General features: G+C 48.6%; 12 protein-coding genes across 12 annotated transcripts; 4 read left to right on the top strand and 8 right to left on the bottom strand.

Annotated features, from left to right (window-relative positions):
• Positions 1-1,222: 1,222 nt before the first annotated feature.
• On the top strand, positions 1,223-3,031 carry N7519_007144 (uncharacterized protein; the record flags this gene model as incomplete). The annotated part of the gene is made up of 1 exon (XM_057293920.1): positions 1,223-3,031. One exon carries the CDS (start codon positions 1,223-1,225, stop codon positions 3,029-3,031), a length of 1,809 nt encoding a protein of 602 aa, XP_057148731.1.
• Positions 3,032-5,778: 2,747 nt separating this feature from the next.
• Positions 5,779-7,099, top strand: N7519_007145 (WD40 repeat domain-containing protein; the record flags this gene model as incomplete). The annotated part of the gene is made up of 6 exons (XM_057293921.1): positions 5,779-5,788; positions 5,858-5,971; positions 6,026-6,065; positions 6,118-6,213; positions 6,271-6,893; positions 6,963-7,099. 6 exons carry the CDS (start codon positions 5,779-5,781, stop codon positions 7,097-7,099), a joined length of 1,020 nt encoding a protein of 339 aa, XP_057148732.1.
• Positions 7,100-7,690: 591 nt separating this feature from the next.
• On the bottom strand, positions 7,691-9,239 carry N7519_007146 (putative RNA binding protein; the record flags this gene model as incomplete). Its single annotated transcript, XM_057293922.1, has 8 exons — positions 9,171-9,239; positions 9,025-9,111; positions 8,737-8,768; positions 8,643-8,677; positions 8,537-8,588; positions 8,399-8,465; positions 7,801-8,334; positions 7,691-7,750 (listed from the first exon to the last, which is right to left on the bottom strand). The coding sequence occupies exons 1-8, from the start codon at positions 9,207-9,209 to the stop codon at positions 7,691-7,693; spliced, it is 906 nt and encodes a 301-aa protein (XP_057148733.1). The 5' UTR covers positions 9,210-9,239.
• Positions 9,240-9,843: 604 nt separating this feature from the next.
• On the bottom strand, positions 9,844-11,939 carry N7519_007147 (alpha-actinin, sarcomeric (f-actin cross linking protein); the record flags this gene model as incomplete). Its single annotated transcript, XM_057293923.1, has 5 exons — positions 9,844-10,032; positions 10,099-11,130; positions 11,213-11,707; positions 11,763-11,829; positions 11,884-11,939. The coding sequence occupies 5 exons, from the start codon at positions 11,937-11,939 to the stop codon at positions 9,844-9,846; spliced, it is 1,839 nt and encodes a 612-aa protein (XP_057148734.1).
• Positions 11,940-12,792: 853 nt separating this feature from the next.
• On the bottom strand, positions 12,793-15,341 carry N7519_007148 (uncharacterized protein; the record flags this gene model as incomplete). Its single annotated transcript, XM_057293924.1, has 8 exons — positions 12,793-12,936; positions 12,993-13,206; positions 13,267-13,355; positions 13,417-14,071; positions 14,126-14,186; positions 14,358-14,448; positions 14,530-14,925; positions 15,045-15,341. 8 exons carry the CDS (start codon positions 15,339-15,341, stop codon positions 12,793-12,795), a joined length of 1,947 nt encoding a protein of 648 aa, XP_057148735.1.
• A 481-nt stretch (positions 15,342-15,822) lies between these two features.
• On the top strand, positions 15,823-16,190 carry N7519_007149 (uncharacterized protein; the record flags this gene model as incomplete). Its single annotated transcript, XM_057293925.1, has 4 exons — positions 15,823-15,948; positions 16,002-16,049; positions 16,110-16,120; positions 16,172-16,190. The coding sequence occupies 4 exons, from the start codon at positions 15,823-15,825 to the stop codon at positions 16,188-16,190; spliced, it is 204 nt and encodes a 67-aa protein (XP_057148736.1).
• Positions 16,191-16,682: 492 nt separating this feature from the next.
• N7519_007150 (uncharacterized protein) lies at positions 16,683-17,838 on the top strand (the record flags this gene model as incomplete). The annotated part of the gene is made up of 3 exons (XM_057293926.1): positions 16,683-16,821; positions 16,872-17,572; positions 17,635-17,838. The coding sequence occupies 3 exons, from the start codon at positions 16,683-16,685 to the stop codon at positions 17,836-17,838; spliced, it is 1,044 nt and encodes a 347-aa protein (XP_057148737.1).
• A 234-nt stretch (positions 17,839-18,072) lies between these two features.
• N7519_007151 (protein kinase family protein) lies at positions 18,073-20,965 on the bottom strand (the record flags this gene model as incomplete). The annotated part of the gene is made up of 3 exons (XM_057293927.1): positions 18,073-18,573; positions 18,628-19,020; positions 19,082-20,965. The coding sequence occupies 3 exons, from the start codon at positions 20,963-20,965 to the stop codon at positions 18,073-18,075; spliced, it is 2,778 nt and encodes a 925-aa protein (XP_057148738.1).
• Positions 20,966-21,212: 247 nt separating this feature from the next.
• On the bottom strand, positions 21,213-21,452 carry N7519_007152 (uncharacterized protein; the record flags this gene model as incomplete). The annotated part of the gene is made up of 1 exon (XM_057293928.1): positions 21,213-21,452. The coding sequence occupies one exon, from the start codon at positions 21,450-21,452 to the stop codon at positions 21,213-21,215; it is 240 nt and encodes a 79-aa protein (XP_057148739.1).
• Positions 21,453-21,736: 284 nt separating this feature from the next.
• On the bottom strand, positions 21,737-22,618 carry N7519_007153 (uncharacterized protein; the record flags this gene model as incomplete). Its single annotated transcript, XM_057293929.1, has 2 exons — positions 21,737-22,218; positions 22,261-22,618. 2 exons carry the CDS (start codon positions 22,616-22,618, stop codon positions 21,737-21,739), a joined length of 840 nt encoding a protein of 279 aa, XP_057148740.1.
• Positions 22,619-23,574: 956 nt separating this feature from the next.
• Positions 23,575-23,916, bottom strand: N7519_007154 (uncharacterized protein; the record flags this gene model as incomplete). Its single annotated transcript, XM_057293930.1, has 1 exon — positions 23,575-23,916. The coding sequence occupies one exon, from the start codon at positions 23,914-23,916 to the stop codon at positions 23,575-23,577; it is 342 nt and encodes a 113-aa protein (XP_057148741.1).
• Positions 23,917-24,046: 130 nt separating this feature from the next.
• On the bottom strand, positions 24,047-25,914 carry N7519_007155 (uncharacterized protein; the record flags this gene model as incomplete). The annotated part of the gene is made up of 4 exons (XM_057293931.1): positions 24,047-24,660; positions 24,708-25,141; positions 25,200-25,751; positions 25,841-25,914. The coding sequence occupies 4 exons, from the start codon at positions 25,912-25,914 to the stop codon at positions 24,047-24,049; spliced, it is 1,674 nt and encodes a 557-aa protein (XP_057148742.1).
• Between the last annotated feature and the right edge of the window lie 386 nt (positions 25,915-26,300).

Genomic DNA, 26,300 nt, shown 5'->3' on the forward strand with positions numbered 1-26,300 from the left:
CGATAAGCCAAGTCATTTCCCCGTGGCAGCCAATCCCATGTGTTACCGGGGTTGGGCCCGTGGCAATTGGTCAGTGACCCTGGAGGATCGCCGGTTTTTGACTTTTGTGATTCCGTGGACGTGTGTGATGACCTTTGTATTTTAGATTTATAGAATGGGTTACTCCGTAGATGGACTCCAATATTGACATATGGCGGAAAGTATATGATATTTAATATCAAGCCGTTGGCTCTTATGATCTGGCCCGGTTAACGGCAGTTGTAAATGTATTCAAGGTTCATCCAATAAACTGCCTAGAGGTACTAGGATGGGATTACCGGTTTGGGAATACCTGCTCTACCGAGTCTATAATATAGTAATAACATCCCTGTGATATATGTCTTTCATTTCATAGGGCCCCAATCGCGTGCAGAGCCGTACGGCAAGCCGCATAGGCACTTGCATGGCCGGTGCTTTTCCAGAAGAGAGACACATTCATGATCCACCCGTCGATCTAATATATAAGAGAAGATCAAGAAAAGAAAGAAAAAAACCGGGGGCATTCCACAGTTCACCATAAGTCACCTCGGGGCACGCACTTGGCAACTCTCTGCATGCGGTCAGTTTCCAGGGCTAAGGGTGTAAGACTACGTAAAATTGTGTAATGATGTGGCCATGTACTGTCATTTACCTCAGAGTACATCCCCTAATAGGAGGATCCACATACAACCCCATGTACCTCCGCTGTCACATACCTGTTCCCCATTGAGTCGCGTCGTGAAGGGCAGATCCATGGATCTGGCACTTGTGGACTGGCACTCGACCGTTCCGGACTCTTTTCTTCCCCCCTCCCCTGCACTCTCCTTCATCCCCTCCTTTCAAACCTTTCTCCCTTTTGCATCCATCTTACCATTCTTGTCAATTTCCATCTTTATCTCAATCGTTTTCACAGCGCTCATAGTCCAACCTGTCGCAAATCCGATGAGACACCATCCGAGTGAACTCGACTTTCGATCGAACCGCTAATCGCCTTCGCCTTCGCCTTTCGCCTTCTTCATTTTCTATCGTTGCATCGCGTTTGGTGTACGATCTCTTGTCGCATTACCGATTACTGCTTCGAACTTCGACTTTCCAGCTCCCGCGACTCCTTTTTTTTCATACCTGGACTACCTTCCCCTGTGTGATCGCGAACCCCCGAAAGGCGAAAAAAAAAATTCAAAAAAAAATTGAATCTCGTGGAGGGATGAGCGGCAGCTCTAGCCAGTCCACTCGTACGAGTCCCGGCTCTTTTGGAACTACGCAGCTCACAGAGTCCGTGTCATCTGGTTCGCCCCCACAACAGTCACTCCCTTCTTCGCAGGCGCCTTTGACGGCTCAGCATGCGATGTCGACCGACGTGTATAGTCCGAATGCGTCGCAAGCGCCTTCATCTATGAACCCATCTTTCTCATACCCTTTCTCCCCTATCGGCACAACAGCTTCATTCGATAACAACATGCGCTTGGGTGAGAACGATCGCAACCTCCAGGGCCTGAATGGCCTGAATCGCGGAAACGGAGGCGCGATTCTCATGCGCAAACTTCCGCGAAACACGAGCCGTGAAGCCCTGCGCAGCATGCTTCTTTTCGCCAAAGACTTTGTCGACGCGGACTTTGTGACCTTGGACCTGCCGGAGGATGACGGGTTCTTGACCGCGATCGCGCGATTCATTACTTTACAAGCCGCCGAAGAGGCCAGGTCTCTCCTTGATGGCAAACCGAACTCCAAAAACGACGCCAACATGGTCGTCGAGATGTACCCCGGCCCGATGGGAGCGAATCTGTCGAACACGCGCCGTAACACCATCGATCACACCGCGAGTCGTGCGCTGATGGGTGCCTCAAACGGTCCTCTTGCGCGTCAATCGTCGCGTTTCAACGGCACTTTCCAAAGCTTAGAGAGGCTCTCCAACGCCAACCCCAACCAGCCTATCGGCGAAGGACTTCCTCCGACCTCGGAATCAGGCTCGCGTATGCACAGCCTTTTCTCCCCACAATCTCCGATCGGAAATGGCATTGATAACCTCCCACGCATAACCGGGAAGTCTATGATTGACGAAGACCCGGACGAGGAGACAGGCGAGCTGCTCAAGGATCCGGTGGGCTATGCAGAAAATGGCCATTCTACCAATGTCTCCGCCGGACGCCGGGCCACCAACCCTCAGATCCCGACCAACCGCTTTGCCAATATGTCCCTGTCAACCAACATGTCGCCACCTTTGCAGAACTACCAGGGGGGTGGCGCGCAACGTATGGGCGGCGGAACACCCGCATCTGCATACCCGAACCAAGGCCATAGTTTCCCATACAACGCCCAGCACACACCACGCCACAGCCTCCCCGCTGCGAACCCGAATGACCTAAACCCTCCTTGCAACACTCTGTACGTGGGCAACTTGCCACCCGACACCTCCGAGGAGGAACTTAAAGCCCTTTTCTCCAAACAACGCGGGTACAAGCGACTCTGTTTCCGAAACAAGCAGAACGGACCCATGTGCTTTGTGGAATTCGACGAGGTCGCCATGGCCAGCAAAGCGCTGAATGAGTTGTACGGCTACAAGCTGTCGAACAGTGTTAAGACTGGCATCCGTCTCAGCTTCTCAAAGAATCCTTTGGGTGTGCGCTCTGGTCAACCTGGCAGCATGAACTCATCCAACTCGGCCTCTGGACAGGGCGCAGTCCCCGGGGGCAGCAGCTTGAGTGGAATTCACAACAACATGTTCTCAGCTGTCAATGGTCCCCCTCCCGGATTGGCAGCACCCCCTGGTCTTGGCATGCCCATGCCTGCGCCGCCGATGCGCAACGGCACCTCCATGCACACTCCCGTCAATCCGCATGCTGGACTGATGGGAAATACCTCATACAACCCCAACTCGGGCCTGGGAATCCGAAATGGAGCCAATTCAATGATGATGTCGCCGCCGCCTCCTTCTAATTCCGGTGGTAACAACAATACGGCGCCGAACCTGAACGGCTATAATTCCTTTTACCCTGACTACATGATGGGTCGCTAAGCCCATCCAAGCGTTATATTAAGATAATGCCCGGCATGTTTGAACGAACTGGGATATCTGGCGCATTTGGGGATCTTCGTTTCGTGAGCTAGATCAGCATTCGGCGGCTGCATAACTCTCGGGAGTACTGTTTCGGATTTGCTTTTCTTTTCTTTTTTTCCCCCTGACTTTTCTGCAAGTCCTTTTCTTGGCTTTTCGTCTTTCTGTTGCATGGGAACCTGGGCGCTCTTACATTCCTTTTTTTTGTTATCTTTTTTTTTCATTGGGAGGATTGCATTTCAGGTCATTGCCAAATTTGTATTCTTATCTGGTCGGTGCGAGGCGCTCGAGAGCGCATTTGTTTCTGTCGGCCATTGCGCTTTGTTCACACCTTCATACCCTCGTGATTTCTTGCTTTCTCGTTTACCTCGTTCTTTTATCCTGACTCAATAGGCAATGCACACTAATGCGTGTTTGCTGCCTGCCCTAACCAGGATCTATACGAGCTGTTATCTACTTTATTCCACGTGATTCCCCCTGTTTGTTACATCTATCCCCTGGATCTTTCTCGATGCATCGTCTGCGTGGATCGGAAAGGATTTTGCTGATTTACTTGCTTTCTCTATTGCAATGCGTGTTTATTTCTATGCAAGTACGAAAACAAAAGAAGGGTCTTATGTGGCTTTCTTTAGCTTCTCTTCTAATCTCTCTCTACTCAATGGCATGAGCTACGGAAGGACATGACATCGGCTCACCGGCCACATATTGTCCCAGGCGTTCGCGTTGGTTTTATCTCTCTCCTGCCATATTCCTCTCATGTCGGCGGAGACGAAGGCGTCCGGCCCATGCATTTTGCTCGAAAGCTCTTCTCTCACCTTGCTTGCATTGCCACTCGTTTTTGCTTTGGGTCTGGCTTACTCTGCTTTCCAGGAGAAGTATGAGGAAACGAGGCGTGTCTATTATTTTTTACTCTTCTTCTTACCCCGTCTTGCTTGGGGGTATCATACCGATACATTTGCTTTGATCTGTACTTGATACAATGAACTCGTGCCAGTTGCCCTGGAGAACGAACCCATTTAATCCACTTATAAATAGGGGATTGATATATGTACCCCCGTTTGGCTATTGTCCCCTTGCCCAGATGTTGAGGCATCTAGGTAATTCTGCGACTATAGAGTTTTTCTGCCGTATATTCTGCCAACACTGATCAAAGATCGTACATTCTGCCTGATTCCTAACTTGAATTGTGCCAGTATAAACCTCCTAATATAGTTAGCGTGTAGGCACGTGATTTAGCGCGGAGTTAGCTGTCAACGTATGTATCCAAGGAGCCTGCCAAAAAAAGACCACGAACAAGACATATGAAAAGACTATCGGAGAAGACTCCGTTGTCTAGTTCTGTGGATTTTCCTAATGAAACTTCCACACGTTCTAGAAAGCTGTATGCTCTTCTGAGAGGTTCGGAGCGTGACAAAGTTATCTGCTTGTTCGATGAACTTTTCCATTTGGTCGAAAATGTTGAGAGGATTGGGCTATTTCTATCTAAGATATTTGGAGAAGTTGTTTAGAGATTCGGAAGAACTTCCTTGAAGCGGCAGTATTAGTATCGAATAGCTCGAGATCATCATTTACAGACATTTCTAAAGGCATTGTACCCGATATATCTTTTTGGGTTAACATACGCATCCATAGCTCCTCTATCACGCACAAGCCTTTCGGGCGTAGCTTGTACGATGCAGGTTCTGGCAAAGAAGTCGCCAGTTGCTCACCAAGCGGACTAGAAACTTCGGGCTCATCATCGGCCTGGTTTTTGTATTGTCCCTTTCTGGGGTTCGACTGTTTTCTGCTCGCCCGTATTAAGAATTGATTTATCAATTTGTTGTTACAGAGGCCGCCTTTAGTGTACTTACAAATTCCAGGCACGTCAATATCAGGCCTGCGTAGCCTGAGTATTGAGAAGACCAAAGCGTTGGCCATAATGTGCAAGGCATTGTCGATGCCTTCTTCACATCTAAATGACATTATCTCCGTAACCACTCCCAGTACGGATATATCGCTGAACCACAGGACAAAGGACTTCTACCTATAGGAATTGGGACATAGTCGAGTATCGAGGAGGTCGCATTAGGTATCTCAAGTATATTTTCAATCTATGATGTCTTTCCATGTTTCTTTTATGTTTCTTTCATATTTCGTTTCAATGCCATTCTAAGCATATTTTTTAATATCTTTAAAAAAAGTCTTCTAGATGCCTTTATAAATATATTGTTCTAGACTTTTTAAATATCAAAATGTCAGTTTAGAACGATTCATCGTAAACCCATAGCATATGTGAGCCTCACGTGTCTCAGCCTACCCGAATCAGACTAGCGTATACCTTACCTAATACATGATCGGCTCCAGCGTTATTGTTTGAAAATGAAATTCGATATCCCATCTACACACTGAAGGAGTCTCATATTCCCAGAGGCTTTCTCTCCTTTTTGAGGTGTCTGGTTGGAAAAGTCGTTCAGTCCACTTTTTTCGATCCTTTGTTCTCGGCTCTTCCTCGAACCCCACATATCTGATGACTTGACGACCCTGACGAATCTCTTATGTACCTTCCTTAGACATATTGAACTCTCTCTCGGTCTTCTTCCTGGATTTGTATCTTGATATCAAGTCGTGACCTCTCGGTTGGGCACATCGCGTTACGCTGATCTGATTGGCTATCTGATACCTAACATCAAAACTACTGGAACCTCGGGAACTTCCTCAACGCCCACAAAATGACTGCTGGTGAGTGATATGTGTAGATGGGAATTGAAACCCACTATTTAGGTATGTTTACTAATACATCTTCAACAGATATCCCCAAGGTAGTCCCTCTGACATGCCACGGACATTCCCGTCCGGTGACGCATCTGAGCTTCTCTTCGACCGTCGAAGACGAGCAATATTACTTCATCTCTTCATGCAAAGGTAAGAAAGACCAATGACTTCCCAATTTACTGCACATCCACTAACCAACCAAAGATAATAACCCCATGCTGCGCGATGGTATAACGGGCGACTGGTACGACAAAAGAAACCAAGCCCAAAACGCACGCACTAACATCACTGTCCAGGATTGGAACATTCCTCGGCCACAAAGGCGCCGTATGGCAAGCAAGGCTCTCCGCCGACGCCGCCATCTCAGCCACAGCAGCAGCCGATTTCTCAGCGTAAGCAACCCCCAACCCCATCCCACACTGATATGCTAATCTCGACACCGGAAACAGCAAGGTCTGGGACACCTACACAGGCGAATGTCTGCACACACTGCAACACGCACACATCGTGCGGGCAGTAGCATTCCCAATCCAAGCAAACCCGCAGGTGCTCGCGACAGGCGGCGCAGAGAAGAAGCTACGGATCTTCGATCTAACACGGGGCGGCAGTTCCAGCACGGGCTCAACGCCGCCTCTCCCGTCCTCGGCTACGTCTGAGAACGGGGTCGCGAGCTATGAGATCGGTGCTGGCGTGCACGGCGGCACGATCAAGTCTATCGTCTGGAACCAGGATTACAATGTCGTCACGACGGCGGCGGAGGATCGCAAGATTCGATGGTGGGATTTGCGGTCGCGCGATCCGATCGTTGAGTACGGGGTTGATGGCACGATTGGCTCTTGCGAGTTGAATAGTCTCGCGACGAGACCTAATGATGCGGGGATTTTGACTGTCGCGGCCGGGAAGAGTGTTTATCTCTTTGATGGCGTGCAGCCTGGTCGGTTGCTTAAGAAGGTTGATTATGACTATGATGTTGCTAGTGCTGCGGTTAATAGCGAGTCTGCTCGTTTGGTTACCGGTAGTGCGAATGATACTTGGGCAAGAGTTTATGACTTGAACACGGATGAGGAGTTGGGTATGTTTTGCTATCCCGGCTATTATCTGCTTTTTGGCGTGGGGGGTTCAAGCTAACTTTCTTCTGCAGAGGTTCAAAAGGGTCACCATGGCCCTATCTGGTCTGTCAGCTTCTCTCCCGATGGTAAGCTCTACGGGACTGGTAGCGAGGATGGTACTATCAAGTTGTGGAAAGCATGCCGCGAGCCCTATGGACTGTGGAGGTGAACTTGTACTCCCATAATTGTTACATTGTACAGAATAAATCACGGAAGAATCTCATGTCTTCTTCCATCATTTGCGATCCGTGTTCTATTTATAATTGGCGGCGGCTTTGATTGGGTTTATGCTCTATCAACTTGTATCTTGCCCTCATTCATTGGTTGCAAGCAGCCTCTTCTTCTTTGTATACAGGCTTTATGGCATATGCGCGAAGGCTTTTACCCCGACTAGACGATAGAAAAACGTGAAGAAAGACACCGAACAATGCAATAAAAAAAACTTTATCATGGGCTCCCAGTTCGCCGGTGTGGACATGCAAGGGCAAGGATAAGAGCCCAGCAAGGGTAAAGAAGAATCGAAGCAGTAAAAATCCGAATGTGTGATATGGACCGAGTTACAATTTGGTTGTTGAGGTAAAGTACAGAGTTTCAGCTCTCGTGCCGAAAGGCTCAGCGATGGAAAAGAAGAGAAGAGTGGAAAAAGGCCGAGGTGATCTTAATTCATAGAAAAGACCAAGAAGTAATGCGATCGAAGCCCGAAAGATCTGAAATGCTCAAGACAAGCGAGTTTCCCGTAGTTCGAGTGACTGAAAAGTATTTACTCGATCATATCGATATCATCATCGGCAGCGGGTGCGCTGGGGGCCGGAGCAGTCTGCTGGGGGACGTCCTGAGCGGGTGCAGTCGCTTCACCACCGTTGTTCGCACCCCCCAGTAATCTTCCATCTCCTGGTCCAACTCCTTTTGGGTCTTGCGCGGACGGGCATTGGATCGGCGGTTGGATCCATCAGTTTGTTGCGAGCGGTTGTCACGTCCACGCCTGCCACCGCCGCGGCGGTTAGGGGAGCGCTGGTGCGAGCGTTCTCCGGGAACATAACGGTCGATGTTGTCTGGGGCCGGCTTGGTGACGTCGCTGCGATGAGGACGGCCACCGCCACGACGGCGTCGGCCATCTGCGTTGTCCTCGGGGCTCATGCTGCGGTCGTCACGGGGGCGCTGAACGCGGTCCAAGAGGCTGGGCCTAGGGCGCTGTGCAGATTCCAGGGGGTTACGGTCACGACGGCCCCCGACGAGAGAAAGACGGATGGGCTGGCCCTTGGCGTTGGCTCCGTCATACTCCTGAATGGAGGTGTGCGCATCCTTCAGGCGGGCGTATGTAACAAAAGCAACTCCCTCAGAGCGTCCAGCGCGGTCGTAAGAGACAGTAAGTTCAGAAACAGGTCCAATTCGGCCGAAGAGGTCCTGTTCAGCGAAGCAGCTTGTTAGGGGTGTTCTTGTACGGGGGTTGATGGGGTTGAAAACGTACCTCGAGATCGGTTTCGGTGATGTCGTAGTGAAGATTATCGACGCGAACCTTGGTCAGTGTGCTAGAGCTAATCGTTCAATTAGCGCTCTGACCAGACAAGCTATCAAGCCAAGGCTGGTTTAATGGGAGGATCCATACCGATCGGAATCATATCCGTCGCGGCCTCTGCGGCCTCCACGGGATGGGCGGGCTGAAGAGCAATGCTGTTAGAGAGATGTGGACAAAGTATGGGTAAGCCACATACATCGGTCGTCGTCAAATTTGTCGTGCACCCAGTCACTAGAACCAGAGACCGGTCAGTATCATCCACATCGCAGTAGCCAGGGAGGTATAATCACAGGTTGAGATCGACACGGTCTGAAGTGTATGGCTGTTGTTATCGAAAAGACTTAGCGTTAGCTCCAAGTCAGATGGGATATCGTGCAAAGTTCTGTTCCATGTCTTTGCCGTGGCGTGTTCGTTGGCGAGTCTCCAACGATCCAGAGGACTGGCTACGATTGTCACGGAGCAAGAAGAGAATTCGCAGAGGAAAAGGAGGGCGGACCTAGATAGCGAGTAAGATATTAGTTTCGCTGCCATGCAAATATAACTCTAGAACAAAGCCTCGATTTCAAGTCAAGTTGTACCTTTCTGACGCCATCGCGCTCGTGGCGACGGCCGGGGTTGTTGTGACGACGAGGACCACCACCGCCTGAGGGGCGACCAGGGTTCCGCTGCAATTGAGTGAGTTAATTGTGCGCTTTAGTGGTTTTATTGCTCGCTGGAGCCTTACCGTGTCTTCAGCGATGATCTCGTCCAAGCTGCGGTCCATCTTGGAGTGTATGGTTGGGGGATGGGATTGAGGGAAGAAGTAATATGTGTGAAAGAGAGAGGGTGGTCAACAAATCCGATTATGACCAGTGTTTAAATGAAAAAGATCGAACTAAGTGTGATGTGTCAAGGAATACAATGAATCGCAGGATCATCCTCATCAGCTCCGATGGATCTGGGGACTGTCACATGACCTTGTATGAATCCGGTAGTGATCGGCAGTATCCACATCTACAGATCAGGCCCGAAATAGCTTCAAAGGATTCCGTTGTAGTAACAAGGAATTGCTATTTTATGGCATATTTATATGTCGTGGCTATCCTCGCTTGCCCAAGTCCAACTCTACGTCTACCGATAGACTTGATAGTTGAAAATGTTCACATGGTATCCTGATCATTACAAACAGAGAAGCATACACCAACACAATAAATACATGTGGTAAGAGGAACAACCACCGAACCCCAGGATGCAAGATGGACCAGAAAAAAAAACAAAAGGGAGAATGCGGTTTTCGAAAAGAAAAAAAGATCATGAGGATTCTCCCTGAAAACACCAGAAACACAGCAACACCAAGTCAGTGCAAATCCCCCCATAACCACCAGTAATGCTGCGGATATCAACCTCAATGGTACCTTTTATTGCTCACTCCCATTATTTTTGTTTACTTCTCGCATCTTCTCCATGAAGCTAATGTAGTCGTACTTGGCCAAGTCCCGATCCTCGAGTAAATCGGGACCATCGTGTGTGGGCATCGTCTTAACTAAATGCTCAATAACATCGTCTGGAATGAGCGAGTGTCGGAGGTCCAGTTCTGTGACATAGGGCTGTAGGAGAGGTTAGTGACTGTAGCCCGGTAAATTCCTTAGAGGTTAAAGAAACGCTTCACATACCTTGCCATCGGCAACTTCCTTGAAACTTTGGAAGACCTGTTCGGCAGTATTTTGATCCTCTGTCACGCTGACCATAAAGCGAATAAACTGCTCGAAGCTAACTCCAGCATTCTGTGACAGTCGGTTGACCCCGCAAACCTCCACGTAGACTTGGTGCATCTCGTCCTCGTCGTAGACCAGTCCCAGACTGGCCAGTGCTGCGGAAAACTCGAGCTCCTGGAGCGTGTTAGAAGAGTCGCGATCGAAATGACGGAATACCGATTCAAACTCTTCCAATTGGATAGGGGTCAGATTGGTCATGTTGCGAGCAACCATCTGGTTGTCGAGGAATGCCAGCTTCTTTGAAATGCTGGATTTGACGAGACTCAGCTCATACGCAAGCTCGTCCAGGGTGTATGTGGTGAAGTCGTTTTCTTCAATATTGGCCTCCGCACACTGTTGGTCCAATTCTGCGATAGTGTCGAGAAAGGCGTCAAGTGGCGGCAAGTTGCCATTTAACTTTTGAACATGATCAAGCTGGTCCTCAACATCGCCATCCAGTCCGGAGATCGCCAATGACAGGGTCTTCAGGGTCAGTGCAAAGTCATTTGCCTTGTCAGCAAAGGAGCGCCGCAGTTTGTTCTTGATGTCACGGATTGTTTCGTTTATGAGTTGACTGCGTTCGTGCTCCTCCCGGGTAAGGATCTCCCACTCTTTGTCGCAGTTTTCGGGACTCAGTTCTTGCGGTGGATCGTAAGGACGCAGTCGATATGTACCTAACTTGGTTTTGATATTGCCTAGCAAAGCAGCTAGATCAGATTTCTCGGCCACCCATTGACGTTTCTCGTTCCGCTTGTAGAGCGAGAACTGATACAATTGTTCTTTGGCGTCTTTGTATGTCCCCTCGAACGAGGAGTTCTTCCAGTGCTCGCGCTGGCCGCGAATAAGTCGCAATAGTTCCTTTACTCGGCGCTCATATGAGTTCTGCATATCCCATGCACCGTGCATGTTGTTGACAAATTTCTCCACTCGTCGCCCGGCATTCTCAACCCTCTCCAATTGCGAGAGAAGCGTGGAACCAGTAGGCAATGTAGGTCATGAGGGAGCGTTCGTCGGGTCTAGGTACGTCGCATACATCGTCCACGTCAAGCAGGTCCGGGATGCCGATTTCGTTGGATGCGATCTCGAAGGCCAGCTTCATATTTCCACGGTGATCACTCTTGTCTAACGAGTCGTAGTCGATCAGGTCCGGTCGATGGATGTCGAGGAGGGCACAGAAGGCCAAACCGTTGTTCCAGCTGGATGAGAAGTCTCGGACCTCTACATCATCGTAGCATGCCGTCTTTCGTTGACACCAGAGTAGCAATCCTTCCTTTGCAGTCATGCCCTCCTCGTTGATGTCACTGATGGTAAATCGCAAAATCAGGGTCCAGATCAAACCTAAGATGATCTTTTGATTACCATCAACGATATCCTCTGCTCCAATGTTCGTCATCTGGATCCTTCTCCCCTTGATAAAGTCTAGACTCTTGTTCACATTTTCGAAGCGCTGTACGCGCAATTTGGGTTTCGAGGCATATCGACCGAGGGACTCTCCTCCTAGGATTTCAAGGAGGTGAATGAGAATGACCTAATATGCGATCAGCAACTCGAAGTTAGTGAGCGGGGCACAAGGTGGGACATACGCCGTCGGAGAGGTCAGTGACCAAGTCCTCGATGGACAGGCTCCGTGCCTTCAGCTTGTCATTCAGCCTATCATTACTCGTCAGCTGAGGTCCACGAGAGAGAAGTTGACAGGGAACATACCATTTGGTGAAGGTCTTTTGCTGCACATTAATCCACTGCTTCTCAACCGTCAACATCTTCGATCACGGCGGAGACATTCAGGGCCGATTGGCAATGTCGGGAGATGAGCGAACAGGGTTTAAGAAGAAAAGGACTAGGATGATCGGAGAGGCTTGAAGACTTTCCGATTCGGACTGGAGATCAGAAAATGGAGCACAAAGGGGGGGAAATAATGTCGAGTGGGGTTGTGTTTGTCCCGCAAGTCGGAGCTGAAGATCACCCGAGCAACCGTCCACGGGTGTTTCTTGTTCGAACTCGAAGAGAAACGAAGAGAAGCAGCACTTGAATCAAAGTGAAAGACAGACGAAAAGAATAGTTAAGACTTGGGAGTTTAGGAAAATTACTGCAGATGCATCCCTTGTGGACCCACTTCTAAGTATAGCCATTGTTTACAACCCCCCCTTTGTCTTTTAGGGAGTTTTTAAATATCGATATAACTGGAACTCCTTAAATCTTTTGAATCTATGCAAATGTATTGGTCTTCTCTTTTGGGTCGAGTTTCAAATTCCCATTCTGGCGCCGTTGGGCATTAATATGTAGTACCTATGTAGGTAGTATGTACCGGCCCTGGGGATTTTAGGCCCATCACGATTTTCCCGGGGTGCCGCTTTATAAGGCTTAACTGAGTATTTCATTTTATAGTATAGTACGTATAGTCTATATCTAATAGTCATAGGCTAGAAAATAGAAGCGATACCCGAAATCTTAACCGCTTGTAGAATTTATAGATCTATATATCTATTTCTCAACGTCATTAAATCCTTTCTTGCTATTGATATAGCTTTAGATATTCCTTATAAAGAATAGAAACGTTGACATACGGGCTGCTTATCCCTATGTTCAATCCTCTTGATTTCTTCTATAAGGAAGTCAGGACTGCGTTACACTCAAGCGGATGTCATGTAGATGCTTGAATATCTTCGCGACTTTGTCGGGCTGCGAGAGATCAACTAGAGACCACTTTGCGCCTCGCATAATCTTCAACAATACCCATAGACCCATGAAGACAATAATCTGGTTCAACAAATCTTAGTAAATGCAAACTAGATCCATCACAATATTGCTCTTACCGTCAAGTACGATGCTAAGAATGGTAGAAGATGGAACCCGTTCCACAATGCAGCACCGTTTGCGACCAACGAGACAAAAGCACAGCCTAAAAAGGCTAGATATGCCGTCAATGGCTGCCTATGGCTGCGGTATGGATAGTCATCATGGTCATCGCTCCAGCGCTGAACGTGGGCGACATCTTCACGTCGGAGATGATCGCGATGCCGAGAAATACTGGGAGGAAGAGTTCTAGTTAATATTCGGAAGATCCAGCATCTGAATGACTAGACACACCAATGGTAGAAGCGAATGAATGCCAGACATTCACACGCCCAGACGATTAAAACCGCAGAGTATGCCATTTGGCTCAACACCTCCACGAACTATTCACGTTTATTAGCTCTGAACTCGAAGTTAGAGGGAAAATTTACGCCACATCCTTACCATATCCACGGATGCTCGAGTTCCCTTCAAGGAGGATTCAGAGGATTGAGTACTCCCGCGGATCAGCTGCAGGAATGGCACCCACCAGAACGCCACCGCGGAGAATATCATAGCTCGCAGGGGAACCTGTCGTCTATCTGTTTTGCCAAACCATGCAAAAACACGCAGATACCATCTCTGACCTTCGCCTCCGTCCAAGCGACTTGTTAAGCCAAACAAAGCCCGAGAGGCGACGTACAGATTAGTACCAGCACAAGAGAGACACGTGAACACCAGGAAAGCATTGAACACGTCTGCCAAGTGCGGAATATTGGACATTGTGGCTATTGCGACGAATGCAGCACTGTTTGAAGGCTCTGTGCACCCGGCTTCCACATCCACTGAAAGCCAACTGAGCCGAGGGAGAGCACAACTCTTCCGCTCTATATCCAATGTCGCGAGCAGCCCACTGATGGTATAGGCAACCATTGCAAGTACAGGAATAAATATAGCAGAAAACTTGAATGATCTTCCGACCTGGACGTCATTAGACGGTGGAAGCTTGTCTGAGATTGTTGACATTTCGTCTTCGCGATGTACCCACCGTGCCTCTAGGGCAGAGGCAGCAACAACTTCCACTCCAGTGTATGCAAAAGTTGCTATTGAAATGCTCATCCTGATATGTTAATTAGTAATTTGAGCACAGGTAAAGACGCATGATGCCACTCACAGCAAAGCGGTGCCCCAGTTATTGGCCGCCCGTGTATCAAATTCGGTAGGCGAAGTCCAATCTGATGATGTCAGTATTCCAATCTGGCGAGAAATGTATGAGACGGTAGTCATTGCTCACACTTGGCGCCAAAGGGCAGAGCATTGTTTGGGCCAGCTGCTCATCGTTAGCGCATATGCCCCAAAGAACAAACACCCACAGTCCAAACCCATCCGTTAACCACCTTACTAACCTCCAAGATTGATTGCAATCAGTGTCACTATGATTATAACAAGAAATATGATTTTGATGCTGCCTGTCGCCACTTCCAACCAACCATAGATCTGAATGCACGTCAGCTGGCAGCTTCTCAGCCCCGAAGTCGCGAGTATTCGCATTGATCAGCAATGACGGATGAAGCATACCTCAATTCTTATGGCATTGATACAGACGATTATCAGTGGGATCAGTAGGTATATAATCAAGCCCTGTATAGCCGGTCTTTCGTGGATGTAATCCCAAAAATTGAACTCTGCAGCGGAGGTTGCCACCAGTGTGGAAAAGGACATCGAGTAGACAAACCAGTATGTAACACCGACCGCGATCCCCAGTTCTTCGTCGACAAACTGGCTAACGTATACTGACAATGCACCGGGTATTGGCCAAATGCACAGCATTTCAGTGATACATTGCATGACACCCCATGTTAGGATTCCGATGAAGAGGAAAGATAGAACCACTGCCAACGGTCCACCGAGCTCAAGAATCTGACCACCTCGCCAGTAGAGGCCTGTACCGAGAGTTGCATTGACTGTGATCATCTATTCCTGTTAGCTTTTCTTATTCCCAAGTACAACAGATTGGTCAACGTTGTCTATTGCAGGCTACAATGAAGGGAAGTCCCCTCTCAAGTTCGGAATTTGGGAAGATCTTCACATACAAATATGTGGACACCTTTCAGCGCTCTGCTGACAGTCCGTTTCCGGCTAAGTCCAATAACAAGTTGTTTCTCTGGGCACTTGGTGAAAAGCCCATTATCGTGTGAGTCAGTTGAAACGGATGACGGTGCGCTTATCAGGCTCGGGGAGTCATTTGGTGGACGAAGAAGAGAATTCTGAGATGGCGGATGTGGACTTCCACTTGGGATTTGTTCCATCCTTGTGGGCAAGACACCAGAGAGCCAGGCTCGTGCCCATTCTGGTAGCTCTACCGACTGTGCCTCTGCCGGTTGCGACATAATGCAACAAAGCGTATAGGTCTCCTATCAATATTTCAGGATTACCACACGATGCATGTTCGTGAGATAGGGGGTAATTTCTCCAATAAAGGTATAACACTAAGCCGCATTTTAAGCATAATGCAATTAGCTCTCCTGGCCAATCTACGGACATTGAAAGCTCCGCCCCTTTTGGTTGCCTCCAAGCCCTAGAATTACATCCAACCAGTACCTACATATGTATGCACCCGGGTGACCAAAACAAAGCGGAGACGATATCCTCTTGTGGTATAGTCGCGCATAATCTCAAGACAACTCTCGAATCAGCGATATCTGATAGACCGCCCAAAATTGCAAGGGATAGGCAAGGCAAAGATCGGCTTTGTGACGTGTCAATGAAATTTGCCCGGGGTTCAGCCGCAGCTTGGGGTTTATCATGTCCCCATGTTTGGGGGGGAACTGTAATTCGCAAAAGCAAAGTCGCGATTATTTTGAAATAATCATGCCTGGAAATACAGCCGAACAACAGACCCCTATGCAAACCGCGAGTAGTCGCTACTTGCGGAGAGACAGTCTTCAGGATCTGCTTGAAAGACTGTTTCCTGGACAAACAGACTTTGGTATTCAGGTAACTTGCCTGAACCTCGTGCATCGGGCGCAAGGCTGACTCTCACGTTCTAGCTTCTAGAAGACCAGTGGATCTTCACTGCCCCTAGAATAGTGGAGACTGTAAGTTAAGATCTCTTCCCTATCCCGAAATGAAGTACCTTGCTGACACCTTCTCACAAGGCTGAGCTCGAGTAAGAGTTGTTCAGTTTTTGTTCCGAATAAGAAAACTGACATGGAATTAGTTCAGCGCAGGATGATTAGCCTAAGGCCGGTGTGACAAGGGCATGAGACACCTCGAGTAGAGGCGCAGCACATGAGGCATATCAGGCGCATCAGGCATACCTTGGTAGGGTGTGTGGCGGAGCGGCTCAATGGGCATACCTAGGTACCCCCGGGGCCCGTAGATCTGATATAATAATTCAGATCCTAGATTCAATGAATCTAATCTTATCATTCTCTCCAAAAACTGCACATAATGACTTCCTTTGATCATTACTGTCTAGACCACCTGGTTGAACCCGTACAAGTCTTTGAGATCGGGGAGGATGCGACATCGTTCCTCCCAAGAGGCTCATACCAACGATCAGACCTTCTCACGGTAGATGATACGGCATCTTTTCTGAGAAACAATCAGAAGCCTTACAAATGTCGACTAGTGTATGTTTAAATCAGACATCACTCTTTCTTCTGCTAATAATTGATAGGTCAATATGTCAACGTAATTCCCGGCAACCACTGCAAATCACTAAACCCATGCTTGACCTCCTCGTCGCCAGACACGAGATAGGTCCATCATTTTGGGCGGTGCCATCATGTTTTTATCGGCGCCGTGATGACCTCGAAGGGGTGTTTTGCCTTCCATTTACAGAGTCCTGCTCTGGCTCCATAAATGGTACTTTCAACCCGGTGGATATTGACCCTGTTGCTAAATTTAAGAAACAGAAATATCTTACACCGTAAGATACCCCGAGTACAAGCAACAAGAGGACAAATGGGTCATTCGCCAGACGGGAATTTACCACCGATACGACAAAACTTCATCCCAAAGTCTTTTCGTACTGTTCAATCCTACGCCACGATCAAAAGCGCATTCGCAGGCTGAGAATTTACTACGCAATCTTTGCCCTGAGGTGGAATCCGATCCCTTTTGGCTACACCGGGTCTTGTTCGCAACGTACTTCCCGACGTGGAGAAAATATATCGCCGTACAAGAACAACGATTTCTGCCCCTGGGACGGAGTGCAATCGCCACTTTTATTAGTGGACCTTTAGGTTTAGGCCACGATAGCCTTATAACATTGACAGCCTTGCAGACTCGATTTCTCGAAGTCCCGGCCATCTTGGCATCTGCGACAGACATTCTCGACGAGCTTTGTACCGTTATTAGTTCCCAGTCAGTGATCTCGACAAATTACGGGATCCACTCGTTTCAAAATCATCGTCGAGAGTGCATTGCAAATTCCCACAATGCTTCACATTTACAGCAGCGGGCACAGGTTGTCTCGAAACTACTAGCCGACACTTTATTGTTTCGGGATCAGGTCATGGCAAAGGAACAGAATACGAACATGCTACAGCTGAACAAGTCGGCAGTGTTCATAACCTTTCTGACGCTGTTATATCTTCCTTCGTCATTCGTGGCTGTTAGTACCCCTCTGATTTCCAATACACCTTTGTCAGACCGCGACTAACATTCTCACAACAGACTATATTCGGTATGAATTTCTTCGACATGGATCAAGCCAACAATCGTATTGTCGGTACACCTATGATATGGATATTCTTTGCCTCGTCCATTGCCCTGACGGCAGGCACGTTCCTTCTATACTACTGCTTATTGCGCCGCGACGGCGAAACCCTTCGCGGCATTGCTCCGAGTAGTCAAACCTGGAGTATCGGGGGGAATTAGGAGGCGGTTCACAGCTGGCTCCAATGCCAGTATTGAGCTGCAGTCTTGTCCAGCCTGAGAACCAAGCTTCCATAAGACCCTGTCAGTTATATCAAAGTTTTATGAATTTTGGGTAAAAGCGCAGCTAGATATGAGCTCGTTATAATAGACAAAAACCGAGAAAGTAAAATTATGTTATGGGAACAGTATTGACAATACCAAATAAGGATATACATAATTATCGACAAGAACAATCTATGCTGCAGCTGAGGTACCCGATCTAGAACTAGGCACAGTGATTTTGTATATGCCACATTGATTCGCACCCATCAAAGCAGCAAGAATAACGACACTCTCGCTTTCACCGTGAACGACTCTCTCTGCAAAATCATCGCTGTATGCCAGACCCGGAATTTCAGCAAGCTCTGTCACAGAAATCTTTGTTGCCTGAGGTACTGGCATGTCCTGAGGTACTGGCATGTCCTGAGTTACTGGCATGTCAATCTCCAATAAAAGCATCTTATGATGGGCCGCGCGCCTCCCCATGGCGAATATTTTCTCATCATCCTTGCCCATCATGAGCTTTAGCACTCGGTAGTTCTTGATATCCGCCTGTATAGCAGCTGACTTATCCACTTGTGCAAGGCTTTGGATGTGCAACTGTTTTTCTCGGGTGACAAGTACACAAACATGGGGCTTTTGGGAAAGTGGAGCGAAAGTGGTAAAAAGACCAACAGTACTACTACTCTCAAGGCCCTGTATAGGAGAGATTAGACAGACAATTGACGTTGAACATAGCGGAAGACTCACTTGTGGTTCGATAATGAGCGGGCATAGCTGGTTAGTCCGAAGAGACACATGAATGACGGGAATTTCGTGCTTGCGATTTGGACCACTTCGCTGTGGTCGGAAAACCATGTGGAGGTCTTCATCTGTTGAGAATGATAACTGAACCACATCTGCTGCTGGCCAATCCAGTTTACTTCCAAGCTGCCAGTCGTATGGAGAATGGATGGAACCAATGTACAAGGAGCCGGCATTTTGATCCTCGTCTCTGTCGCTGACAACGCATGCCAATCTCTGACCTCCAGGTGCGAGAGCCACTTTTTTAATCTCCGGCAGTGTTGGCAGGGAGATTCGATCCCCATGTCTGAGATTGACGTCCATACCTACTAACCCCCTTCGTAGTTTAAAAATATAACACTTCAAAATCTCATTAGATGGGAATGGGAAAAAGAGAGGTAAAAGAGAACGAAAAGCTTACTTGAAAACTTCCTCCGGAGGTAGAAGCTATCAGATGTTTTCTGGTCAGACTGATACTCTTCCAGCGACATTCTCGTATGGGGATCGGATATTCTGCAGCCGGGCGAACAATATCAACCTCGTCTTGCTCCAGAGATTGCGAAGTGTAAAGCGAAATTTTGGTGTCAGTCCAAAACGCAATAACAGTCCCGTCTGGAGAGATCTCGCAGCCTTTGAAAGGCTCTGGTTCACGTAGATACCAACGCTCGACGCTTCTGTCTGTGGCGGGCTTTTTGCCTATGAGCACATCGATGCGCTTTCTCCGGAGCCTACTGCCTAGACCAGACTCTTCCTCTGGCAAAGATAGGCTCCCTTCGTTTTCCAACTCCTTGTACTTTCGATATGTGTCGAGCAACTTTTCCTCCAATTTATCGGCTTTGCATCTCTTCAATTGGTCTGGCTGAAGAACCTCGCGCTCTAGATAATCCAGCATCGATTTCAAAGCTTCTCCTTCTTTGGGACTCCTCTTTCTAGCTTTCTTTATCAGTTTGTCATGCCATTCTGTGACCTCTGGGTGGATCTTTGGTCGACTAAATAGTGAATTTGTGACGAAGAACCGATCACCATCCGAGGCTCGATGGTTCCTTCTCTTTTCTCGATATTTTTCCACGCCAGAGCTGCCCTCCTCCAAATACGCAAAAACAGTACTGAGGACACATCCCAAAGACCAGATATCGTTCGCTGTCCTCATAGCTCGATGTGGTGAAAGGGACTCGGGCCCAAGATAAGTGCCGCCATCTCCGCGTCTGTTGTACGTTGCCGAGGCCGATACATCCCTAGGCTGCTGGAACCGGACAAACCAGCTGTCGAAGTCTGTTTCCTCTTGACGAGATTTCAATTTGAGGCGAGACATGCCGAAGTCACTGATTTTCCAGATGAATCCCTGCTTGTCTCCCACATTTCCGAGGAAGACCAAAATGTTGCTCGGCTTGAGGTCCATATGGTAACAGACTATCCGCTCCCCCTCGGCAGTCCTCATGCCATTATGAAGGAACTCCAGCCCACGTGCGAGACCCCGAGCGCAATGAATTATGTCCGTCTTCTCCGCCATGGTATATGGTCTGGTTCGATTGTCCTCCTTCATGTGGGCGCTCAGATCGCATATGGCGAGAGGCATGAAGATGCTGTAATTCGTGCCAATGGAAAGACTGCCGTAGATATCCACGATATTCGGGCACGTCCGATCGCAGGCGAGGATCTTCTTCAAGATGTCTTGTTCCATATCCTTGGTGGATTGGTAATCTTTGCGTGCCATTTCCTTCGGCTGCTGATTTGTTCCTCTAATGTCCGAGTCGTAAAAGTGGCCCTTGGCAATCTTCACCTGGTATACAGTGCCGTACGCTCCTTTCCCACGAAATTTCTGCTCCAGGTAGGGTAAACACTGCCGGTCCAGGCTGGGAATTCGGACTTCCTTTTTGTTGCAGATCACGATAGGACAAAAACATGCTTGTTGGGTCATAAATTTATCCGGCGTGACCTGTTCCCCGAAAATCTCCGTGAGCGTCTTACGCTCTGCTGGTAGAGTGTAAAGATCTGGCGAGGTCGTTTGAGCCAATAGTTTGATGGTGAATGTTCGAGCAGCCTCGATAGTGCAGGAAGTGAAAATGAGAATCGCTAGGAAATCATAAAGCTTCCGTTGTCGCATTTTGAGCAAATTGTCTTCAAGGTCAAAATCTGACATGTCCAATTGAAGACTTCGAAAAAATCGTCGCAAAACTTCTGGCTGAAGCACTTTCCTCGCAGTGCCATGAGGAGCAAATCGGCCTCCCTCTTCATGGCCCCTTTCCATCCTTTCCATGATTTGCACATAGATCTCCTCACATAGCTCATTGTATTGGGATGCCATGGAGTTTGCTTTTCACCAGTATTAAACATGTTACAGAAATTGTAGGAAACCATTTACGAGTAGGCAGAGGTGACATCTCTGATCTCCTGACCTTTTGCCCGGGCGCTCAAAAAGATAAGGCAAAAAAAGCAAAAATAGGCAAAATAGGTCCATTTCCCCCCCGGAATATCATTCGTTTTATTCATTTCTACATATCAAGAAGGGGCTATAATAATAAATACAGGATATTGAGACCCAGATCGGAACTTCAGAACTCTTGCGCTCGCAGTTTGGCAAACATCGGTGAAACTGACTCTTTTTCCTTTGCCCATTTCAACCTGGACATCATCTGGTAGGTCTTTCGTTTGATAGAGGCGCCAATCTGGTCCTCTACAGGTTCATTCTCCAAAAACGCAAGCCGAGAAAATGTGCTGTTTTGTGTGCTTAGCGGCTGCTTCTGCTTCCAATGTGGTTCAGTGAATAGCTGCAATATCCAGTTTTCATTCATTTTCATCATGTCAAACTTCTATGGTGCGCTCTGAAGGCAAAATAATTGAATGCTGGCTGACAGATTGAATGAACCAAAGGATCGCACCTCCCAGGCCGTACCGGTCTCAAGGCACGTAATGTCTAGATCGGATTAATCTAGGCGACTTTTATGCGGGGGAGGAGATGGGACCCGACTCTGAAGCGTCTTCAAATGCGACCTTTCGGCCCTTTGAGGAGAGGGTTGAAGGAATTCAGGGTCTTAGGGACTCAGTCTGTGTGCCACCATTTCGCGTCGCGGCGGAGTTATCGAAGCCACTCGGAATGGCCAGCTTCTACCATAAAGGACGGCCAGGCTGTAGGCGCCAGAGGAGGAGTTTGGGTGGTGTGTGGAGGGTTGGCAACCGGGATAAAGCTGTAATCACCTTCTTTGCCGCAATAGAACCCATGGAAGCAAGTGCGAATTTCCACCACTGGTTCCGCAAGGCCAGGAAGGGCAATTTCGAAGAAGTCCCCAAACGTTCCCGAGGAGCTCTCATTCTCCTTGAGAGCCAGGCTTTGCCCTGGCATTGACGGAATCCGAACGACGTCTGGGTGAAACACACCACTGATCTCTTCCACATCACGCTTTGGCTTCGGCTCATCTTCCTCTGACTCGGCGTGTGATGAATGCATACGAAATTGGTCTTCTGAAAATGCAACCGCCATTCCTGCAAGGTTGTACTTCTCGGGGATGTCATTGATGGTGTCACGGGCTTTTCTGCTTTCTCTCAGGACGCGGGTTTCGGCTTATGACAAGGAGTTTAAGGTCATCTTGGGATCTAGTTGACCTCCGGGATATGCTTCGACTAGGTCAATGATTCTCTTCGTTTGGTAGGGCCAGTTCTGTCTCTGTGTCAACGAGACGTCTTTTTGGGAGACAAAGAGAGTCCTCGCCTCTGGCAGGTCGGAAGTATAGGTCGTCGTGCAGGTTGTACGGCAGTTTGGCTTCATGGGGTTGTCGGACCTCTCCATGTCGGTGAGGGCCATAGTGAGCGGGCCCTGGTGTCCTGCCGTACCCCGTTTACGTCTCGTCTCGTCGCTCATCTCGACGACCGACGTACCAATATCTCCCCGTCTAGCGAAAATGCTGAAAGTTGAGGGGCGATCAAGGATTATTTCAGAGATAAGCAAGAGCACCGGTTCCATACGTCTGTATGCCCTAAGCGCTGTGGGTGTGCATGATCGGGACACGTTGAGATTGTCGATGGGCAATATGTTTTCGCGCTGTTCGGCGCGAGGAATGCCTCTTCGGCAAAGTTAAGGATGCCACCCTCTGAGTGCGTGAGCTCGCACCGTAGAAAAGCCAAACGGTAAGGGCGTCGCCAAAGTGCCTCTCAACCTCCAAGAGACGTGTCGATTAGTGCTGAGGGCACCAGGATGAGCCTGGGGTGGTATGGAGGCCGAGATAGGCAGAGTGCCTCCTAGTAGATCAGGGTATTCCTGGCGCAGATCCACCATCTCAAATCACCTGGCCGGGGTCTCAGCGCGGGAGTGGGTTGAGATACACGTGAGTGAGTGGGCGTGGAGAATTACTGGTCAATTTCCGACCTCAGTCGACTTGACGTCTCTCACAGCCCTCACGGCCAGAAACCCCCCCCCCCCCCCCCCCGGCTCTGAAAGTAGAGTGGACATTGAGGAAAGAGCAAGGGAGGGAAAGATTCGAGCTTAGATACATTAGCAAATTCTAAGAAGACATTTAGAAGACATTTAGAGCCCGATATATCGATATTGTCCATGTCCACAGATCTATACGAGAGAGAGGTGATCAGAATCAATAATACTAGATGATGGTAAATCTCTATATAACTACATGAAGCTCACGCCTGTATAGCTTCATGGGACAAAGGAAACAAAGACATAAAGCCTGGGAATATCGAGCAAGAAACGCTCCGCCACAAACCGCATGAAAGCATAGCTGGCATGAGTGCATTAAAGGTATTAAAAAGATATACAGAAAGACACTTGGAAACCCATCTAGAAGGACTACTGAATTCGGTAGTTCTAGTAAGTTCCCAGCAATTACCTTGGAGTCGCTCCCTTAATTTAACACTGCAGCTCAATAATCTCGACCTACAGAAGCAAGCTTAGCGCTGCGATTCCCATCAGATGTGATAATTTGCCTCATCGCTCTTCGGGTTAAAGAACATGGAAACATCATAGGGAAATACAGGAGGCATTGCGAAGAACCCGTCCATGGTATTCGTAGAACTAAACCCTTCCAGTCCAAACTCATTAAACATATCCCACGGGGCAGGAGTGACGTCTGTATTGATCGGCAACGATGATGCCTGTGGATCCATGGCCGTGTCGTCGGGAGCGCAAGCCTCGACAGTTGGGGTATCAGGGCGCTGAAACCATAGCTTGTGAAGAAGCCTTGCATAGCGGGAGGCTATGTGGTTTTCGTCGTCGGAAATGGTTGTGAGAAGCGAAATGAAGCGCTTCATTAGGGCCTCTGTTTCGGAGTACCTGTTTGGGGAGATGGCTCCTGATGCATGGGCTTTGAAGAGGAATACCGAGGAGTGAATTTCGTATCTATTTGGATTAGTTTCTTTTGTCGAGTCAAATATGATTTAGTCAGGTTGGAACTTGCAGGTAGAAGCGAGTTGGCATGTAGCGTAAGTGCTTTTCGGGATCGAAGTCTTCGGAAAATGTTTTCAACAGCGATTCTGCGGCATCAAGCGCTTCGTAAATATGTCGCGCATCAGCACTAGCCATTGTCGAGTTGGGAAAGTCCAGACTTGGTCCACCGACATCGCCTTTCTCTGGGGAGGCGCGGGAAGCACGATAAATGACGGCTTGGAATGCAAAGGCGTTGACATAGAGTCTAAGATAATCCTTCATCAATGTCAAAAAGCTTTTCAAATGCTTGGATACTGCAAGTGATTGCCATGCGTGCTCCCACGCAGCCATTGCTCGGCTAGTATCGTCGATATACTTGACATAGTCTCCACGGGTGATGAGCTTCACCGTGTGCGACTTGGATGCAAAGAGAATATCGTGCGCATTTCCAAATAGTGTCGTTAGCTCAACTTGTGCTTGGATCCACGACGCAAGATCTTCATCGTTGGCATTCTTCGGTTGGAGAGAGGGGTAGTCTTGTGCTGTGAATCTCCTCGAGAGACCTGGGCCACGACACCAGAAAGCTTGACCCATTCGAATCGATATCTGGCGATCTGAGAGGTAGGTGACTACCAATGTCAATATTTCTGTCTTCTTATTCCAATGAAACACTTACAGGTCCACGCTAGACGCTTCCGCTGCGACGCAGGGTCGAGCTCTTGGTTCTTTTCTTCGAACCCGCTATCTTCTAATCGTAGCCGATATGCCAGTCTCACAGCCACGCCTAGGATTGACCATGCAGCCTCACCACCATCGTCGGCCTGTGTCTGGCCATAGTTGATCAGATTCCATTCTCCAAGAAGTAAAAGCCCTTCGACGCAGCCAATATGGCGGCTGGTAGCTACCCCGAGAACAATGTCTAAGATCTGTTGGCGGAGATAATCCCAGGTGGCTTTGTAGAGATCTGTGAAATCAGAGCAGTCCTGGAGCGCAATGACCAAGATTGCAGTGATCAGGAAAGACTCTTTTGTTGCATTCTGTTCAAGGCGGGCTGGGTCAAGGACTTCTGGGGGTACTATCGGGAAGAATGGATGGTAATTTTTCCTGAATCTAACCGAGATCAGTAATTGTTCCAAGTGCCCTCGAATTACCCGATGCGTTGACTTACAGACGTAGAAGGTCCAGCAACAGCGGCAAAGTGATTATCTTATTCTGCAGTAGATAGTATGAGCCCCTTTCATGGTTTGGCAGATAAGTGGTCGTAATAGATGAGGTGTTACGACAACTGCCAATATTGTCATATTGCACTTGTCCGCCCGTTCCTCCTGGGGCAGCGCCACTAGCATGGCTATGTCGAGGCACTCGAGCGTCATCGTCGATAATACGTTCTTCTTGTATATCCGGCTGGCCAGCTGAATGGGCCAGAATCAGTAAGGCATCCGACGGGTTCTGTAGATTATCGTGTATTGGCGTCTCTGCATTTGTGGGTTGCAAGGCCTCATTATCTAGAGGCGAAGCCGATAGGCCTGTTAGGGAAGAATGAACGTTGTCCAAACATTGCTGACTCAGTCCTTCGTTTGCTATCTGCGAAGATGATTCCTTCCGTGACCGGCGGTATCGAGAGAAGTCACCACCACGGCGAGAACCCGCCAGGACACATACGGCGCCCTCACGGGAGCATTTGACGCACGGAGGTATCCCCGGTTCTCCAGTGCTTTGCCTAGAGGGACCAGACTGTTAATCTGCAATTTGGACTGGCCAGCCGGTTGAAGGGGAAATTCTTTTCTTCATGGTGCTAAGGATACGTACAGATCACATCGCGTTTTTCGGGAGCGACACCTCACACAGGCCCGATATTGTCGAAGGTTCTGGCCCTTGGTCATTTCTCATCATCTTTCCCCGGTCCGTGTCAACTGTATAAGCCAACTGCCCTTCATGCAACCTAATTGATGCGAAATTTGTTTGAGAAGTTGGGGGTGCCCAAGGCTTTAGACGGCTACAGATATACTCTTCCCCGCATTCGGGATAGATGCCAATGCGGGGTCGGCTCTAGACGGTTATAGATGGCTACAGATAGTGCCATTTCGAATCTCAGATGTCTATGATTCGGATTGATTCGAATTATTGCATCAATGGTAATGCCCATTGGTATCCTGAAGGCCCAAACGTCGCATTGGTGTCTCCAGAGCTCGGCCTGCCTCCGGCGTAAGCTGCGGGGTGGCTTCATGAGCCAGATATATAGCTTTGTTCACATCGTCATACCATAGCT

The sequence above is a fragment of the Penicillium mononematosum genome (assembly GCF_028829835.1).
Source record: "Penicillium mononematosum strain IBT 11891 chromosome Unknown utg000003l:1.0-8172316.0:1.0-8177699.0, whole genome shotgun sequence".
NCBI classification, from domain to species: Eukaryota; Fungi; Ascomycota; class Eurotiomycetes; order Eurotiales; family Aspergillaceae; genus Penicillium; species Penicillium mononematosum.